The sequence below is a fragment of the Leptodactylus fuscus genome, chromosome 6 (genome assembly GCF_031893055.1).
Source record: "Leptodactylus fuscus isolate aLepFus1 chromosome 6, aLepFus1.hap2, whole genome shotgun sequence".
NCBI lineage: Eukaryota > Metazoa > Chordata > Amphibia > Anura > Leptodactylidae > Leptodactylus > Leptodactylus fuscus.
The window spans coordinates 137,967,085-137,986,592 of NC_134270.1; the positions used below are offsets into that span (position 1 = coordinate 137,967,085).

Consider the following 19,508-nt stretch of genomic DNA (forward strand, 5'->3'; position numbering starts at 1 on the left):
CTTTACGTTTTCATTTCAATTACAGCTGAAGCCACGCCCCTGTCCCGCCTACTGACTGCTGCTCATAGTTCCGTACAATGACGTCAGGGTTGGGCTGTCAAATCAAAGATGGCGGCCTCTTTGGTGTAGTTCCTGTCGCTTTGTTTTTCCGTACAGTGACGTAGGGCCGCCGTTAGAGATCCTGTGCGCGGGCGGTGAGGCGGGAGAAGCGCCCAGTGTGCACCATGCCCCGGGAGATCATCACGCTGCAGCTCGGCCAGTGCGGTAACCAGAGTCAGTATCCATAGAATATCCGAATGCGGTTCTGCATGTTCATACATTCTATGTGAATAGTGTCTTATAGAATTGCATGCCAGTTTCTTCCATGTCCTGTATGTCTATCATGTATGGGGCTCAGGGGAGGGAGAGATGGGATATGTAATAGGGGTATGTAGTTAGGATATTATTACAGGGATATTACTTTTTGGGAAGAATACAAACAGATCATGGTAGGACCATAGATGGCTTCCAGGACCAGAGAGCTGGACAAGAGTCAGCCATCCAGGGGGCTATATACAGTGGCGGGTCATTCCTGTATACATCTGACACTGCCGTATACCTGGAGCCAGGCTGTCACTGACACCAGCCCCTCTGCCAGCTGGTGAATGGGGGCGACCTCATGTAAGGAATCTCAATTTAGGGTCAACGCGAAGTCCTGGTGTAGAAGAGAACCAGTAGTCAGTGCGGGGTCTGTAACATATGTAACCTATACAGTGTATGTGTATACAGCTTTATGTATAGACCACATATGGTCATCGCATGTCAGATATACTGTGTAGATAACGTTACATATTAGTCATAACTATACAGAACAATATTTTGCTCCATTTATAGAGGAGGCGCTAGTGTCTGTCCTAATCTGACTCCTATCCAGTGTCCCCTATCGCCTACCTATGGCTAGGACTACATGGCGACCATTGGACAGGCTGTACGGCCAGGACTAAATGGTGGCCATGGCACAGGTTGTATGGCCAAAGACCGCAGTGTCTTTCTGCGCACAGCACCTTGTAAGGAAAGTAAATGCAGTTGTTTTGCTACTTACAAGTTACCAGAACATGAGGACAAGAAAATTTAATGCGTCTCCTTGACTTATACCTGCAATTTGTCAATTACTTGTGACTTTGCCATTATAGACTGTAAATTTTTTTCTTTTACTGGTAAATTGCCATTGTAAATTAGTTGCACGGATGTTTTTGGTCACTTGTCCGAAACAGTCATGTGACACCTGATGCCATGAAACCCTAGCCTTAGACCTCATAATGGGAGCTACGCTGAGTAGCTTTGTAATATCTTCTTCAAGGTGTGGCAGTGTAGCACGTGGTATATACAAATGACCCGGTACTGTCCCTTTAAAAGATTAGTTTGTCATCTCAACACTTGCAGGTGAATTTTTTTTTTAAAAAAAACGGAAGATTTGAGACAAGGAGATATATATATATTTCTCACAGTCTAATTAATGCAAAAAAAGTCACAGCCCGTACGTTATAAAAAATAAAAAAAGCTTACTTGTCGGGTATGATGAGACCAGATGAATGTCCTTAGTGCACGGAAAGCCTTCCGGCAAGGCAGCAAATGTAGACAACACGAAGATATCCAGCACTCCGGGACTTCATAAAAAGTGAAACTTTATTTCGGAGACATACTCCCTTTAAAATCCATATATACAGTCATGAGTATTAAACTGAGTTTAATACTCATGAGTTTAATACTCATGACTGTATATATGGATTTTAAAGGGAGTATGTCTCCGAAATAGAGTTTCACTTTTTATGAAGTCCCGGAGTGCTGGATATCTTCGTGTTTTCTCACAGTCTGCCTTCATTAGGAAAATTGTAGTGTAAAGTCTTCCTTATTCTTTATGTTCACTCCTGCAGGAAAACTTAAAGCATTGCCCTGCACCAATTGAAGTTGATGGGCTGGGTCCAGTGTAGCCACCTTAAGGTTTCATTCACATTTGTGGTGTAGGCTCCATTGTAGAGTCCATTGAAAATATCAAACGAAAAGGTCCTACAAACAAGCTGATGGAGAATGTAACGGATAACCGATGGACCCCATTATAGTTGATGATCTGCCTTGGGATCCATTGGTGTCTGTCATTAGACTGATTGGTTTTTCCTGTTCAGTTCATTTCTCTGGAACAGACTAAACACCGTAGTTGTGAATGTAGCCTTACAGATTCTGAATAGGTTATCTATATAGCTTTTTTAGATTCTTGGATAGTAATTGTGCAGCTGTGAGAGCATTAGAGGGGTTTTTTCGGGACCAAATTGAACTCTTATACTGATGAGCACGGTATAAGTCACTGTACATATGGACCCCGCACAGAATGTCTGTCCTAGCAGCCTCTGAGTGCTGGAACCTGCTAGTGGTTGGGCGGTGCGTGCAGAGCAAATAATAGGAGTGGCGCAGTGTTCTTAACTGCATATTTGTGGTTCCGGTGAACTGAATTGCCAATCCTATAGCTTGCATCAGTTGACATCTTCCAGAACCCAGAGGCTGCTAGAACAGACAACGTGTTCGAGGTCTGGTTGTCGGACATCACCTACAGTACCGATGACCTTTCCTATGCATGTGTCAACAGTATGGAAATTTGATTTGGCGCTGGAAGACCCCTTTAAAGCATTGCAACACAATACATGTCACTTTCAGTTATTACTTTGCTCACTGTACAAAACCAGTCTTCTTTCTTGTCTCCTACCAGTCGGTTTTGAGTTCTGGAAGCAGCTGTGTGCAGAACATGGCATCAGCCCAGAGGGGATTGTGGAAGAATTTGCAACTGAGGGCACAGATCGGAAGGACGTATTCTTCTACCAAGTGAGTACTGTACCAGATCCGGAGCCACAAGTGACTATCATGGTAATATAGTATACATGCAGTGTTTTATTAAGTCTAAATGTACATGACTTTGTGCATGTGCGGGTCCTTAAAAACTGAACCGAGTACACATGGCTTCCCATAGGCCCATATTGTTCACTGAATGAACCAGGACTGCAAAACGGCCAGTAAAAGGATGTCCTGAGTTTTTTCATGGCCCCATGGATACGTGAATATGATTAGTTCATGTGTTATCGCTTTAAAAACAAACAAACCAAAAAACAAATGGAACGTGGACTAAAATATGTGCTTGGGGGGGCATTAGGACTGAGGGTTATAGTATTATGGGACCATCTGCCTCACAGAAATAGATTTTCACCGTCAGAGGGGCATTTCTGACAGTCTAGCTGGGAGCGCCCCTCCTGACAGTATTGTGTGTAGCGCTATACTGTGCGGGGGCATTCCTTACCGCCCAGCCATGTCACACTGTCTGCTTTCTAGCAGTATATAAAACCACATGTGCCCGAGGTCATGAAAGATCCTCTTTAAGTGTTACCCTACATAGATGGGAGTATTGGGCTTCAGCGAAAGACAGCTGATAAAATGAGATATCTTAGGGCAATGGATATCATAGAAAGGGTCCCCCCAATCCATCCCCCACCCCCATGTCCATGTCCAGGAGATCTGCCAGGAGTAAGACCTAGGGATGGGCCACTGTCTAAAAGAACTTGTTTCTGATGGGACATTTTACAGTGTCTGGACATCCAGTCATTCTTATATCTGATTTGGATGAAACATAAATATTTTATCACTGTATAAAGGGATTAGATGGGCTGGGAAGAAAACCTTAAATAGATTTTATGTAATAAATAATACATTAGCAGCGGGCCTTGTCCTTATATGCACTTACTACAATCCAGGGGTGTCCAGAGTTAGCTGTACTGAAGTCATATATAAGTGCGCTCCCAGGATTTACATTGGCACAGAAGGGTCAGGGATGCGTCCGACCACAGTTTAATTTTGGCTTATATGCAGATAATGAACAATAGCTATTGTATTTTTCAGTGCATTGTCTCGCAGCACATAAATACATAATAGTATCACTTATTTATTGTAAGAGATATGATATATACGAGGAAATTGGTTATTGTTGACATTGACTTACACTAGATGTCCTATATACTAGGCGGACGATGAGCACTATATCCCTCGTGCCGTGCTGTTGGATCTGGAGCCAAGAGTTATTCACTCCATATTGAACTCCCCATATGCCAACCTCTACAACCCTGAGAACATCTACCTATCTGAACATGGCGGAGGAGCTGGGAACAACTGGGCTAGTGGCTTCTCACAGGTGAGCGCTCATGGGGTTGTTGTCTATAAGAACTGGTCTAATGGTGTGATGTTTCTTATAGTCATGGCCGTTTTGGCTTTCATCTAATATCCTGTCGCTCTCCTTTATTTCTTCAGGCAATATCTTGTATTTCATCTAGTGGCCAGATTCTAATCTTCACATAGGTGAATGCAGAGCATCTTGGGTTCAATAATCTGGTAGAATAGGACAGTTTAGTCTCATATATGATGGGTGGAGGATTACATTTTAACATGCTAGATCTTTTGTTTCCATTTTCCTTCTATTTCCCCCATTGCGAAACACATGCACACTTAGCCAAACCAAGTGTCTATGTGTATTGGGAACCTGATAGGACTGATGGACTAACCTGTATAACAAGGACAATTTGCTGTAATGTTAGTGTAATGTCTCTGTATCTTTTTGCTTTTGATGCATTGATATGAATAATACTTCAATGACCTTTATTGGTTTTGTAGGGGGAGAAAATCCATGAAGATATATTTGACATCATTGATCGAGAAGCTGATGGCAGTGATAGTTTGGAGGTAAGCAGACCTGAAAGCAAAGAGCAAGATAACGTATAGGAGGATGTAATGGCTCATTGATACTTAGCATAGCCATGTTTTTATTTCTAACAGGGGTTCGTCCTTTGCCATTCCATTGCTGGCGGTACGGGTTCTGGTTTAGGATCTTACCTGCTGGAGAGATTAAATGACAGGTAGGTGTTTGGCCGAGGAGCCGCTTTAGATGTGGTTTGTGTAAGTGGATTCTAGGCAGACTTCCTTCCAGCTATGATTAGTTCAATATGTTTTATAATAGAAGAACCCATCCTAAAGTCATTTATGTATTCCAGGTATCCCAAGAAGCTGATTCAGACTTACTCTGTCTTCCCAAACCAAGACGAAATGAGTGATGTTGTGGTCCAGCCCTACAATTCTCTACTGACTCTGAAGCGACTGACACAAAATGCTGACTGCGTGGTAGGTTATCATGGCTATGCGATGTCTCCATAAAAGACCGGTGTATTATATGCCAGTCTTGATGATACCTGTCCCCCTTAAAGTTTAGCCTGATGCATGTCTTGTCTTAAATTGAGTGTATGTTCCACTGGGCATGCACCTAGCTGAAATCTGTGCTAGTTCATAGCTGATATAGAGTTTAGGCATTGTTTACACCAGAAAATTGGTGTAAATGATGATGAGTCTGGCCAATGGCTCCTCACACAGAGCACCCTCATTGCAGGAAGGGGTAGGTAAAAATGGCACTAGCTACAAAAATTGTTGAAAGTGTAATTTAAGAAGCCACAGACTCGAGACAAGTGACTGTATGATGCCACAAAAGTGGCATGGGCTTGAATCTGCTCTTTGTGGCCAATGCTGGAGCATCAGCCCACAATTCCTTATAGTTCTACGTTTTCAGACAGTTCATACTATATAATTTTGGCTCGCAGTCTTCCTTAAATTCTGTGTGTGCAGTATATAAAGAGTAATTGATGATATATGTGATTGTGCTAACTGTGTATTCACACACTTCTCCTTTTCTATAGGTGGTTTTGGATAACACGGCGTTGAACAGGATTGCTACGGACAGACTGCACATACAGAATCCATCCTTTTCTCAAATAAACCAGTTGGTGAGTGCTGCCGGCTTCGGGGCTTCTTTGCATGACAAATGTCGTGTACAGAGCGACTGCTTATTCTTTGTCATTTCAGTCGGAAATTTTGTTGCCCAAAATAAGTTAGTGGCAGTCTTTCATATTAGTACCACAAGCCTTTGTGCTGCTTCTCGTATAGAGGGCTATCAGTTCTCCTCCTGTTTTGGTGCATTGTATATTCAGAAGCCTAAATCTAAATGCACCGAGGTAACTATATACCATATCGATGTATGGTATTGAACTACTGCCTAGACTAGGCACAGGACAATGTATGTGCGGAATATAATGTTACACTACTGTGTACTAGAGGTAATGGGATATGTGGGGGATGGGTAATTGTACCACCTGACTGTCTTAGGGGGGTGTTTTTGGCTTGAGATGACTTTTAGAAGAGTAAGTATGTAACAAGCTATAGATCTAATGAACTATACAATAGTAATAATTTTATAATCTAGAATAATCTCTTTATTTGACACTGGAGTCGGTAACTTTTTTCGACCACTGACTCCACAGCCCGTAGGTCTTGTTACAAGGAATGTGAAATTCTGGAGGAATCCATTTTTCTGGTGAGAATATGATTCCAGCACATAAGAAAGCTATCACAATAGTGAACTACCACCACACAGTCCTTTCCAGCAAGCAGTATGTCCAGTACTATAAACCTACAAGATGGCGCAGCACTGGGCATGATGAATGCATTTAGTGTCTGAGATTGACATCTCCTATGTTTGTATTGTACAGGTATCCACCATAATGTCCGCCAGTACAACCACCCTCCGCTACCCAGGCTATATGAACAACGACTTGATTGGATTAATTGCATCTCTCATCCCCACACCACGTCTGCACTTCCTTATGACCGGGTACACACCTCTGACTACAGACCAGTCGGTAAGTCAAAAGGGGTAGCATTCGCTGATACCGGTTGGCATTGATATAACCTGTCGCGCAATGATTCTTCAATTACTGAAAAGCCATTCACTTCTGATTAATACTAATGACTAATTAAATGCTTTTTTGGGAGGTGAAATTAGCAGTTTCTAGTCTGGCGCCATCGCCTACCATGTCCGCCATTGGCAGCTTTCTCTTCATTGCCTTATATACAGAAACCGCAGTCAGTGGCTGATGTGTAGGCAGACCTGGGACTTGCTGCCATTTAATCTGCAGAGACCTTGCAAGTATTTTAAAGGGATATTCCAATTAGAGACCTTGTATGATATTTCATAGAGAGGTGTCAGAAGTTGTCACCACTGGAGGTCCGTGCCTGTTGCTAGCACATTGGGGGCGGCAGTACTTGTCAGGCCATCTTTTACATAAGGGAGAATAATCTATTATAATGGTATGTCCTCATATTGCCCGAGTGAGATTGATACACTCTGTGGCAATGGACCCATGTCCACCACCCCTTTAACCCCTTCCCGACATGCTCCGTAATAGTATGGCGCATGTCGGGTCTATAAATATGGCGACCGCCCGGGAGCCGGGCGGCCGCCATAGCTGCCGGGTGTCTACTGCTTTAAGCAGTTGTCTACTGCTTTAAGCAGTAGACAACCGGCTCTAATGCCTCCGATCGGTCCCCGGACCGATTGGAGGCATTAACCCCTCCGGCGCCGCGGTCAAAGGCGCCGGAGGCGCCATTTTGCCCGGGATCGCCGGCTCCTGGAGCATGCTCTAGGGCCGACGTCATGTTGCCATGACAGCCGGGAGCCTGTACAAGGCTCCAAGGCTTGTCTGCAAACTCTCTCTTTTGCAGGCTGGTCTATGCAGCCTGCAAAAGAGAGGATGATTTTTTGCAATGCATTAGCATTGTAATGCATTGCATTAGTGATCAGACCCCCTGGGGTTCAACACCCCTAGGGGGTCTAATAAATGCAATAAAAAAATAAAAAGTTAAAAAAAATATAAAAAGTATTAAAAGTTCAAATCACCCCCCTTTCCATAGAAAACATATAAAAGTAGTTAAAAACTGTGAAACATATACATGTTAGGTATCCCCGCGTCCGAAATCGCCCGCTCTACAAATCTATAAAAATATTTTTCCTGTTCGGTAAACGCCGTAGCGGGAAAAATAGTCAAAAGTGCCAAACTGCCGTTTTTTCACTGTTTTGATTCTGATAAAAATTTGAATAAAAAGTGATCAAAGCAATAACATTTCCCGAAAATGGTAGAACTACAAAGTACACCTGGCCCCGCAAAAAAAAGACGCCCTATGCATCCCCGTACACTTACATATAAAAAAGTTACGGCCGTCGGAATATGGCGACTTTTAGAAAAAAAATTTTTTAACACAGTTTTGGATATTTTTTTTTTTTAAGGGGTCAAAATGTAAATAAAACCATATAAATTTGGTATCCTTGGAACCGTACCGAAACACAGAATATAGGGTTGCACAGTGAACGCCGTAAAACCAAAGCCTGTAAGAAAGTCGCAGAAATGCATTTTTTCTTCAAATCCACCCCATTCTGAATTTTTTTCCTGCTTCCCAGTACATTATATAGAATAATTAATGGTGGCATCATGAGGAAAAATTTGTCCCGCAAAAATTAAGACCTCATATGGCTCTGGGAGCGGAGAAATAAATAAGTTATGGGGTTTAGAAGGACGGGAGTCAAAAATGAAAATCAAAAAATGCCATCGGCGGGAAGGGGTTAAAGATAGTTGAGCACTCTCAGACTCAGGACAGCCATTTTTGTGATGGAAGGGGCGTCCCAGTTTCATTATTTACATCTACAGGCATGCCGTCACATGGGACTATTGCAGATTTAATTTATGGTACATAAGTTTTTAGAAAATGGGGTTCATGTTGTATAATATGCTAGGACGTTGTGCTGTATGCCTGACACCCCCCCACCCCCCCACCCCCACCTAGTTTTATATCGGTTATCTGGATCCAGAGTAGATGACTAGTGCACCTCATCCATTACATCCACTCCATATGTAATCTGTTTGGTCATGCTCTTTATGAATGTATGCCTGTATCTACAAGTCATTAAATCCATATTTTACTCCCTGCATTCATAAAGGATATTCCTAGGAGAAGCCGATCTAAAAGCCTAATGGATTATAAGCGGGTACATCTGTGTGACTATCGATTTTCCACTCTGATAGATTGACCTTGTAGCATTATTACTCCGTCTTTCTGCCTGCTCTGCCTGAGTGTTAGGATTGTCTAAAATGAAATGGACAGAGAAAAGAAGAATTATTCAATAAAAAATCCACTTTAATAGACTCTTTCTTCATGAAATAATTAAGATTGTGTCTGTACTTTTTATTGCTGACACAAGAGGGCGCCAGGTGCTATGTTGTTATATGACAGTTCTATATTGTATGTTCTCTGTTGGTTGTGTATTCTTTGCTAAGTTGGCTGTTACTGCCTGCACTATGACAATATATCTGGGTTTTATATATAGGTGGCCAGTGTGCGGAAGACCACAGTGCTGGATGTCATGAGGAGATTACTACAACCCAAGAACGTCATGGTGTCCACTGGCCGGGACAGGCAGACGAATCACTGTTACATAGCAATACTGAATATCATTCAAGGGGAAGTGGATCCTACGCAGGTGAGTGTCTGGGCCTGCTCAGAAATTGCAGATGGGTCACTATAAGGGTATGTTCACATGGCGGAATTTGCATTCTGCGTTACGCGCGGCTAGCCAAGAAGGGATGCTGGTACAGTGCATCGGCGTCCTGTCGCGGCATTCCGCTCCAGATTAAGCCCAAATGGATGGGTCTAATCGAGGGGGAACCTTGTGTCCCGGATGCCGCGGCTGGTTCAGCTGCAGAATCCACGGCAAGAAGGGTCATCTAGGTACTAGCGGAAAAAAGAATTGAGTGTCTCCCATTGAAGTCAACGGGAGTCGGTTTTGGCAGCGGATTTTGAAGGGGATACCAGGGGCATAGATGCAATTAGATGGCGGTATAAAATATTAATCACTTGTTTGATGTACCCATACACACAATGCATAACATAATGCCAAAAAGTAATGTTAGGCATCACAATGAAAGAATTCCAACCCATGTAGATCAATACATCACAGTAAACAGACCCAAGACAGCTAATCCTAAGCAATCCCGGGTGACCGCTCCCGCACACTCCAATACGTGTTTCACCATCCTTCATAAGGATGTGCCAACGGTGTCCCCCTCTTTTGAGGTTTTGGGAGTATATGTACGGTCCGTGTGTTATGTGCGGTGGAGTTGTGGGTTTAATTATTTTTATTTATTTTTTTTAATATTTGGTCAACAAAGTATATATATTAAAGGTATAAGGTTATTTTTTTTGCTATTGTGCTCATTATGGTCTTATATGTATTGTGTTCATTTGGCACCTATGTGGGCTGATTATATTGGTATGGGGACTCCATCTCGGACAGGGTCAGCACAGGACTAAGGTCTGTGGTGGTCTCTGAGAGGTCAGGACGTGCCATAGACTATATCTTCAGACTTGTCTGGATTGTAAACCTCCAATCTGTGTCTGGAGCAGTATAGAAGTAGACGTAAACTTAATGCATTATGTCGTTATCTTGTTTTCATGTAGGTGCACAAGAGTTTGCAGAGGATCAGAGAGCGAAAGTTGGCTAATTTTATCCCATGGGGTCCTGCTAGTATTCAAGTGGCCCTTTCAAGGAAGTCCCCATACCTTCCATCTGCACATCGGGTCAGCGGACTTATGATGGCCAACCATACCAACATTTCATCTGTGAGTAAAGGGAGATTTGTCCATAAGATGTTGAGAGTTTTTTTGTGTGGCCATGTTGAAGATGACTGCTTCATGGTCTAATACAGCCATACAGCCTTGTGCTAATACTGATTAGTATAGCTGTATGCCACTCTTTGCCACTAGATGGCAGTATGAACCCACCTGTGGGCCTCACACGTGTATCTGTCTATTGGATATAAGGGATGAATAAATGCTGCCAAAAAATAGGCCTCGCGCATACAATCATGTGAGTTGTCAGTGTACTAGCCGTGTCTTTCATGGATAGCACACTGGCCCATTCATTTCTATGGCCAAATACACGTCTGTGTATTTTCATGGTCCCATGTTATGGGGCTGTGAGTTACTATTCCTGTCCATTTGGGGCCCAGGCTCGTGTCATCAGTGAATGGGGACTTGGAGGCACAGGGAGCACACGGATGTCATGCATAAGCAGTCCAAGCTATATACTCATGGTCCAGCTACACGCACACAGCATGTGACTTCTGGGACCTGCAAACATGAGCGGTCCCAGAAGCCTCCGATCCAATAGGTAGGGAGCGGGTGAAGGCTACTTCTATTAGTAAGCAATAGGAGTGGTGCTAAGTTCTGCTATTGTATAGGAGCAGCTGGTCCGCGCTCCCTATCCCCTGCAGGATCTTCCAACACCTAGAGACTGCCAGAACAGATCATCTGTTTTGGGTGTGGATCTCGAACCCTATAGATAACCTATTCCATATTAAAACTCCATTTGGGGCCAAAAAATCTTTCCACGTTGTGGAAACGCAGCTTTTTTTGTTGCAGATGTCGCTGTGATTTTTTTGAGCCAAAGCCAGGAGTGGACTAAACAGAAGGGAGAAGTATAAGCACTTCCTATAGATCTCCCATTCCTTCTTTACCCACTCCTGGCTCTGGCTCAAGAAAACACAGCAACATCTGCAACAAAAAAAGCTGCCTTTCCACAATGTTGGTCCTCAGCCTAACATCCTTTAGCAAAATGCAAATTTACCCATCCAATATTGTTTTGGTGCACTGCAGGGACGATCGGTCATATCAGCAAAAAAGATTTTGATGTTAACCTACAATGGCCAAGACGTGCAGGAGGTTGTAGACTTGCAGTAGTCGGAGAGCGACAGGTGCCCCAGAAATAAATGTGCAGCTCACAGGATGACATTACATGTTTGTGACGTTAGCGAATCGAACACTCGGGGGCGCTGTTGCCTCGCTCACAGTTACAAAGCATTGCTTTTACTTCTATCCTTGAAATGTCATTTTGTAAATGCCAATAGATAGCTTTAAAGTCTCAGGGTTGTGTCTCGGTGCTGCAATGCAGATGTAAAGCTCCCTCCCTCACCCCCTAATATTCATCTCCAGAAAGCTAATAAGACAGGCCAGCTGCTACAGCTCTGTGCATTTCCGCTGCGGACCACACCATTGTCTCCATACTATATTTAGCACTGTGGCTTATCGAAAAAATATGTAATAATGAATCCAAGAGATGTAAGCCTCCGATGAGTAACATTTAGGATCTGCAGGACTGGATAATAATTCATAGAGCGAAGCGATACCTATTGTATTTTAAGGAAATATTCTTCATCTTACCACTTAGGGTGCATTCACACTGAGTAAACGCTAGCTTATTCTGAACGTAAAACACGTTCAGAATAAGCGGCGTCTAAAGCAGCTCCATTCATTTCTATGGGAGCGGGGATACGAGCGCTCCCCATAGAAATGAATGGGCTGCTTCTTTCACTCCGTGCAGTCCCATTGAAGTGAATGGGAAGTGCCGGCGTATACGGCAAGCTCTGCTCATGCCAGAGCGTACACGCCGGCACTTCCCATTCACTTCAATGGGACTGCACGGAGTGAAAGAAGCAGCCCATTCATTTCTATGGGGAGCGCTCGTATCCTCGCTCCCATAGAAATGAATGGAGCTGCTTTAGACGCCGCTTATTCTGAACGTGTTTTACGTTCAGAATAAGCTAGCGTTTACTCAGTGTGAATGCACCCTTACATTGGATTGTTTGTGGCCTATAGCTCTGCTTATCCCGTCCTTACTAGTTTATAAATAGAACTAGCCTCTGCCCGTGACTTCGTCTGCAGGTTGCTGTCGTCGATGATCCGCCTGTATTTGGAAAATTTCTGCCGTCGATGGTTTGCCTTCTCCGGCGTTTCGGCAGCTCTTAAGCTGTTCTGTTGCTGAACTTATTCCTCACACCATGCCTGTGATTGTTCCGGCATCTCAGCAGCTTGCTGGGACTCCATATAATGAGCGTGTTGTTGGCATTGATGATCCGCCTGCTCCAGCATTTCGGCAGCTCCCAAGTTGGCCTGGCATTGAAATTGTTTCTTGCACCATGCCTGTGGTTGTTCCGGCATCTCAGCAGCTCGCTGGGATGCCATATAATGAGTGTGTTGTTGGTGTCGATGATCCCCGTCAGCTCTGCTTGAGGAGAAGTCTGTGACTTCTGGCTACCTTCATAGCTCTCGTTGTTTGCAACAAATTAGATTTTCTTTTTCTAGGCATGTTGAAAATTGGCAAACTGCCGTTTTGGATTAAAGGTGTTTGCCCATGTCAGTTTGTCTGCACTGGAGCGGATCTGATAATATGCAAATGCATGTACAGAGTCCACTGAGGGTTAGCGTGTGTTTTCACAGAGAGATAACAGACCTGGGACCTGAGATAAGGCTGAGATATCCGTCGTGAAGTCATGTCATTTACCGGGATAAAAAGTAACCTATGTTTTAATCAAGGAACAATCTATCTATGTGCCAAATTTCATTCAAATCTGTTCAGCCGTTTTTGCGTGATAATATTAGTAGGAAGAAGGAAGAGCAGTGAAGACTGACACACACAGACAGACAGAGGGGTAGGAGACAAGGGATTGGAGCTGCAAACAATTCTTATATGCTAAATGTCAGCTCCTGATTCTGTCTCATTGATTCCCACCTAACTTTCTCCATTTTCACAGCTGTTTGAGAGAACGTGCCGGCAGTACGACAAGCTGAGGAAACGCGAGGCCTTCCTGGAGCAGTTCCGTAAAGAGGACATTTTCAAGGATAACTTTGATGAGCTGGATAACTCCAGAGAGATTGTCCAGCAGCTGATAGACGAATACCACGCCGCCACCCGTCCAGATTACATTTCATGGGGTACTCAGGATAAGTGAGCGACGACCGTAGAGACATGGCCGCACTACAATAATGGAGCACAGTGTGTTTGTGTACTGCACAGAAGGTGGAGGATCACCTGTATATAAGAATGTAATCCTATCCAAATGAACTGCCTGCTGTCACCAGGAAGCAGCATATTCTGGTTACAGTGCTCTAGAGCGCTTCGCACAGGAACCAGATGAAACTGCAGCGAAATAAAGTGCTTCACACCTCCATGTTCTCATTGTGTGATGAAGCCCCCCTTATGCTTATTCATGGTGTAGGAAGTAATGATTCGGCTATCCAGGCAGACCTGACATCATTACATTTTCAGGTATAAACCATTCATGTAGAGATGGAGAGACTCCAAACCTCGATGGATGGGACTGAGCAGGGTATATGGACTCTACCTATAGACGGGAAATTGGAAACACGCGGGGTAATGTGAAAGTGCGACATAGGAAGTCGCTGATCTTGGGGGCAACTGACAAAAGTTTAGCTTTAAGTTTTCGTTACTTGTGTGCTGTATCCTCCTGTATCAAGGACTATATATAAGTGTTATAACTGGGAACCACCTACACTTGAACGTATACTACCTTTTACAATCCAGGTACAGTAACCCCTTTGCTTTCTAGCATTCTGTATATAGTGCTGAGTCCCGTTCAGAAGGATGGTCATTAGTGGGTAGTCCTAAAATTGTCCTTTGTATAGACTTCTTTAACTTTGTAGGTATTAAGTAGCAACAACAGGGAGGTTGTAAAGGGGTTGTCTGAGATAACAAAAAAGTTGTTGACCAACAATGGTGCCACTCTGGGCAGTAGGCTGTCTCTGGTATTGCATCTCAGCCGTATTCAGTGGACTACCAGACTCTGCATACAAATAAAAACCTCTGTCTTTTTTTCTTTTCTAATCTTGGACAACCCCCGCAGTGTTATCTCTGTATGTGTCTGTGGGTGCTTTGGGATTCCACTTACTATTGCTCGTGTTTTGTTATGTTTCTCACGTAAATATTGACAATGGGAAGTATGAGTTCACAAATGATTCAGTTCCTGTAATACTTCATCTGAATATGGGGGCACTCGTCCACATTAGGGAGAGTGCATGCTGGGAGTTTTACTTTTGCAGCAGGAGGCAAAAACTATTTTAGGCTAAGGCCCGATTCACATCTTTGTTCGGTTTTCCGTTCTGAGAATCCGCTTGGGGACCCCCTAAACGGAAACCTATCTGCATAAAAAACGGTTACTTAAGAAAATCCACGGGCCACATAGACTATAATGGTATCTGTCCGCATATTTCATGGGGATAGGGGAACGGACTGGCCCGAACGCAGATGTGAACCGCGCCTAAGACCCCACATTGTGGAAGTGCAGCGTTTTTTTGGGGGTTTTTTATTGCAGATTTTTCAGCCAGGAGTGGATTTAACAAAAGGGAACGTCAAAGAGCTTCCTTTTATATTTTGGATTCCTTTTCATGCCACTCCTGACTTTGTCTCAAAAAATCACAGCAAAATCTGCATGAAAAATCGTGCTTCTGCAACATGAGACTTAAGCCTTAAACAGAACCTGTTAGGTGGTTCGGGTGCGTAACTAGGGTAAAGTGTCCAAACCCATGTAGATTCTCCCCACCAGAGGGGTACAGGAGTGTGCTGTAATGTATTGGATCATTGCGCTCAGTGCCATTGAGGTCAGTGCACCTCTTCACTGCACATTAGGTGCATGCGCTGCAGAGTAAGGCGTACGGACACAGCTTCCCTATGGCAATGCATGTATACTGATGCAATAATGCGCATGCCTATACTCATCTGGTGAGTTATAACTCTGTTCTATCCACATTGCAGGAATAAGCAGCAGCACACAGTTTAGGAGCCCTAAACCCCAGCTACATAACTACATGCTGGCGGTTTATTCAGTACTCACGGCACTCAGATTCGTGGTTTGTCTTGCTATCCCCTTGCTTAGTTGTCTGGAGATATTTTGGAGCATTAGTAATATCTAATGGCTCATACACATGATCAATTTTGTGAATGATTAATATCATTAAAGGGTTTCCCAGGCATTATAATTCATGACCTATCCAATTACAGATTTGCAGAGGCTGGAGGCCCGTGCCCTGTCCAATGAGCTGTTTTAAGAGGCTATAGCATTCGGTTAAGGGGTGCAGCCTCTTTAGTACTTACAAAGCACAGCACCATACATTTACACTGCAGTCCTGGGTCTGAATACACCCAAGGACAACATCCGCAAGAAGTTTGTATGTCCTCCCTGTGTTTGTGTGGGTTTCCTTGGGGTACTCCGGTTTCCTCCCACACCCCAAACACATCCTGATAGGGATGTAGCTTGTGAGCCCTGTATGGGACAGTGACTGACCACGTCTGTAAGCGTTGCGGAATATGATGGCACTACATAAATAAGCAAAAAAATTGGGCAACAACTGGGTATAAATCTTTCACTAAGATGGAGCTACGATCAGGACATGGAGCTGTTGCATGTGATGTCACATGGACTGCTAAGCAGAAGCGGTGCTCTAGTATGTAAACTGCTGATCCACGGGGGTCCCAAGTGTTGGAACCTTCACGGACCTTGGATTCATCCTAAGGATAGGTCATCCATTATAAGTCCTGCAAAATCCCTTGTCAGTAGTCATGCAAGTCACGACTACTATTATAAGGGTGAATGCCCATGTTGTGAGAATTGCACCCACATGTGCCCACCAATGCTCACGCGATTATACAGTATAATAGTGGGATCAGCGGCATGTGGACAGGGGTTTGACCGCACAAGGTAAGCATACAACCTGCAGGAAACTTGCAGGCTTCTACTGGTGGTGCCTACAGGCTGCCAAAGTGTTACCTATTAAATCTGTATTTATAAGAAATATGGCCGTGTGTATGCGCCATATGATAGACATGTAACCATATAGCTAGGTGATTATTGACATTCCTCTCTTATGCATGAAAGCCTCGAGGTTCCCGGGTATCTGTCTTGTATTAGCTGTCAGTCAGTAAAGTGTCCTTTATACTTGGAAAGCATATAGTGCATATAATACATATATATATATATTTGTATGTACAATGTGTGTATTGAGGTCTGCCTGGAAAGAGCTGTATTTTCAGACACTGTCTTCTCACTCTTGGCAATTGTAGAATTATTCTTATTAAATAAGATTCCGATAAATCGCTTGTTTGTCTTCCGTCCTATTATCTCATGGTCTGGGAGTTGTTCCAGGTTGGAATTGGTTGCTGTAATTTTTTTTTTTTTTTTTTTGGAAAAGCCACATTTGTGTTCTGCCTGTTACCCTTTATATAATCAGACATAGTCTATTGTGTTGTCGATCTAATATCTTTTTCCTGATGTGTAGATCACCTATAGATTGGATCAGATCTATAGAAGACTTGATTCTGTTTTTGCGCCATGTTGCTATAAACATCGCTAAGGCCACGTCAGTGACATTAAGTGGTACAATGGTTTCCACCTTGTTGTGGCCATTTTCTTTGGTGTCTTTACGCTTTTGTAGTCAAACCTGTTTCCTCAAGGATATGACACTAGCACATGGATTGTCACCCAGCTTTCTAAGGACTTCCCACATTATCCATATGTGAAACACTCACTAAAGGGATTATCCTATAAATAACTTAATTTCTTTCCCGCAGATGACAGTAGGTAATCCTAAACCGGCCATATATGTTAGATAGCGCTCTTACCCTCTCCCTCATACACAAGTACATGCACACTGCTTGCCCAAGTTGTACAAGTGGTCTTTCATGGGAAGAGGACAAAAGCATATAAAGCAGTTTAAATCCAACTGTTCCTCTCCCACAATCTGTCAAGATGGTTGGTCAATCCCGTAAACCAGTCTTAAGCTGAGCATACACTTTCCAGATCTGAACCCTCATGTGGCCGGTAGCTATCCCTCCCAACCCCTGCTCTCCCACCCGTAAGCTCTGATGGACATCTCATCTCTCTATTGCTTGCCCTCATCTCCCGTGAGAACAAACAGATGGGGCATGTGGACATCCATCTGACCAATCGTTCTATCTCCAATGTCTACTATTGGGGAACGGTTAGGGCTCGTTTACACTGGGCAAGAGGGGGTGGATTCTGACGCCGAATCCACCTCAGAATCCGCCCCCTCACAATAGCGGATGCTATGCTTTTTTCCGTGACTGGTCTGTTCCATCACACGCAAAAAAGAAGCGAGCTGCCCTTTCTTCAGGCGGATTCTGCGGCTAAGTTATCCCCGGCGTCCACTTTGCAGCAGCACCCTCCGGGGTGGGCCCATTCATTTGAGCCTACTCCGACGCGGGAAGATGCAAATGCCGGAAGCCACAGCAGGCGTATTTTGGTACAATTCTGAAGCATCAGAATCAGGACAAATATACACCATTGTGTGCCCTGTGTGAACTAGGCCTTAGGAGGCCTCCCATACACTTTATATGGTCAGCCAGTCCTGATGAAATCAGATGACTTTACCACCATTAGTCTAATGTTTGTGCCCAGCTTTACTCCTGTCCATAATGTTATCAGACAGTTTTCCTTTAGAGTGCAGTACAATTCTTATAAGAAGTTCCTGACCACTACAGACCCTTATAGTCACATCAGACCCCACTCTTGGCCTTGTCTACTAGAGTAGGGATATCAGTCGGTGACCTCTCCTTTATTCTCAGTTTTCACTAAAATATACAGTATAAGATAAAGGCTTTTTGATTCTTAGATTTTCTGGAGTTGCTCAACTTTAGCCTATCTGTTTCCATACTTTAGTTTATTTCACCCATTACAGTGGTAATACATGTTCACTTAATGTTGCCTGAACCCCTTCATTTTTTTTCAGGGACATCAGGTTATCTCCTGTGTATTGGGGGACTTTCTAACTCTACCCCGACAGATGATTTTCAGGGAGGGTAATAATCGGAATCCGGACTCGGGAAAGATGAGCTTCTTTGAGGGGCTTAGTCACCTGTTCTTATTGAGAGAACATGCATGCTGGGCTGATCTGCATGTATATGGGGGAGTCAGGGGGAATGCTGCTCATTCGGTGAACAGCTAATGAAAGTCTATGGCTACCTTAGGCTGTGTTCACATGGCCATAATACATGTGCATTCTTTGGGCTGTGCTGCAAATCCAGGTAAAGTGACCCATGCTATTGACCTCATAGGGACCTATGGTGCTGTCAGTCACTAGATCTGCACATGTGGTTAGATTTGTATCTATTACATGGGCATATCATGGCAGTGTGAATCCAACCTAAACCAGCCAGCTCCATCTACACAGTAGAGGTGACATATATAAAACCTAATCTGCTTAACTCAAGGTGCAAGATGTAGCATCAGCCTAAAAATGATTGCAAGCTCCTGTTTGCCACTGCCTTCCCTGTCCATGTGACTATACGTGAAGGATCCCCGCTGTGCTGCGGCCTCGCGCTCCTTCATCTCTATACTCCCCAGTGTCGCAGCAGGTTGCAGCCCCAGCTTGTCTGATCTGGCTCTCATTACTCCCACCGCCTGGTTCTTGGAAGAGAATCGCTGGCAGCCGTCCTGGAGATCAACAGAAAGTTATATTTGTTCTCCAGCTTTTGTTCCTGAAATATATTCCAGGAAGCCTGCTGGGCAAATTTAGGACACATTGGGGGAGAATTTATCATAAGGGGATTTTTTAAAGTCAGTTTTGCTGTATATTGCGCCAAATTTATCAAGTGTCACATGATTTTTGATAAATTTGTTGTATCTAAGTTTGAGTAGGAAAATGGTAGGTGTGTAAATCATATGTCCAGGACTGAGCTCGGCCTCGTACATAGAAGT

General features: G+C 43.8%; 1 protein-coding gene across 2 annotated transcripts in view; it reads left to right on the forward strand.

Annotated features, from left to right (window-relative positions):
- The first annotated feature begins 39 nt into the window (after positions 1 to 39).
- Positions 40 to 19,508, forward strand: part of TUBG1 (tubulin gamma 1) — a 549,244-nt gene continuing 529,775 nt past the window's right edge. Inside the window, exons 1-11 of one of the 2 annotated variants that reach the window (XR_012716902.1) lie at positions 40 to 273; positions 2,741 to 2,853; positions 4,040 to 4,207; positions 4,684 to 4,752; positions 4,846 to 4,925; positions 5,061 to 5,187; positions 5,754 to 5,840; positions 6,603 to 6,752; positions 9,272 to 9,424; positions 10,402 to 10,563; positions 13,533 to 14,951. Coding sequence is in view for 1 of the 2 variants with exons in the window: in XM_075277396.1 (XP_075133497.1) it covers positions 225 to 273; positions 2,741 to 2,853; positions 4,040 to 4,207; positions 4,684 to 4,752; positions 4,846 to 4,925; positions 5,061 to 5,187; positions 5,754 to 5,840; positions 6,603 to 6,752; positions 9,272 to 9,424; positions 10,402 to 10,563; positions 13,533 to 13,730 (1,356 nt within the window). In the remaining variant the exon portion in view is untranslated. Of the gene's footprint in view, positions 274 to 2,740; positions 2,854 to 4,039; positions 4,208 to 4,683; positions 4,753 to 4,845; positions 4,926 to 5,060; positions 5,188 to 5,753; positions 5,841 to 6,602; positions 6,753 to 9,271; positions 9,425 to 10,401; positions 10,564 to 13,532; positions 16,878 to 19,508 lie in introns of those variants that run through there. The other variant, XM_075277396.1, reaches the window with a different exon arrangement.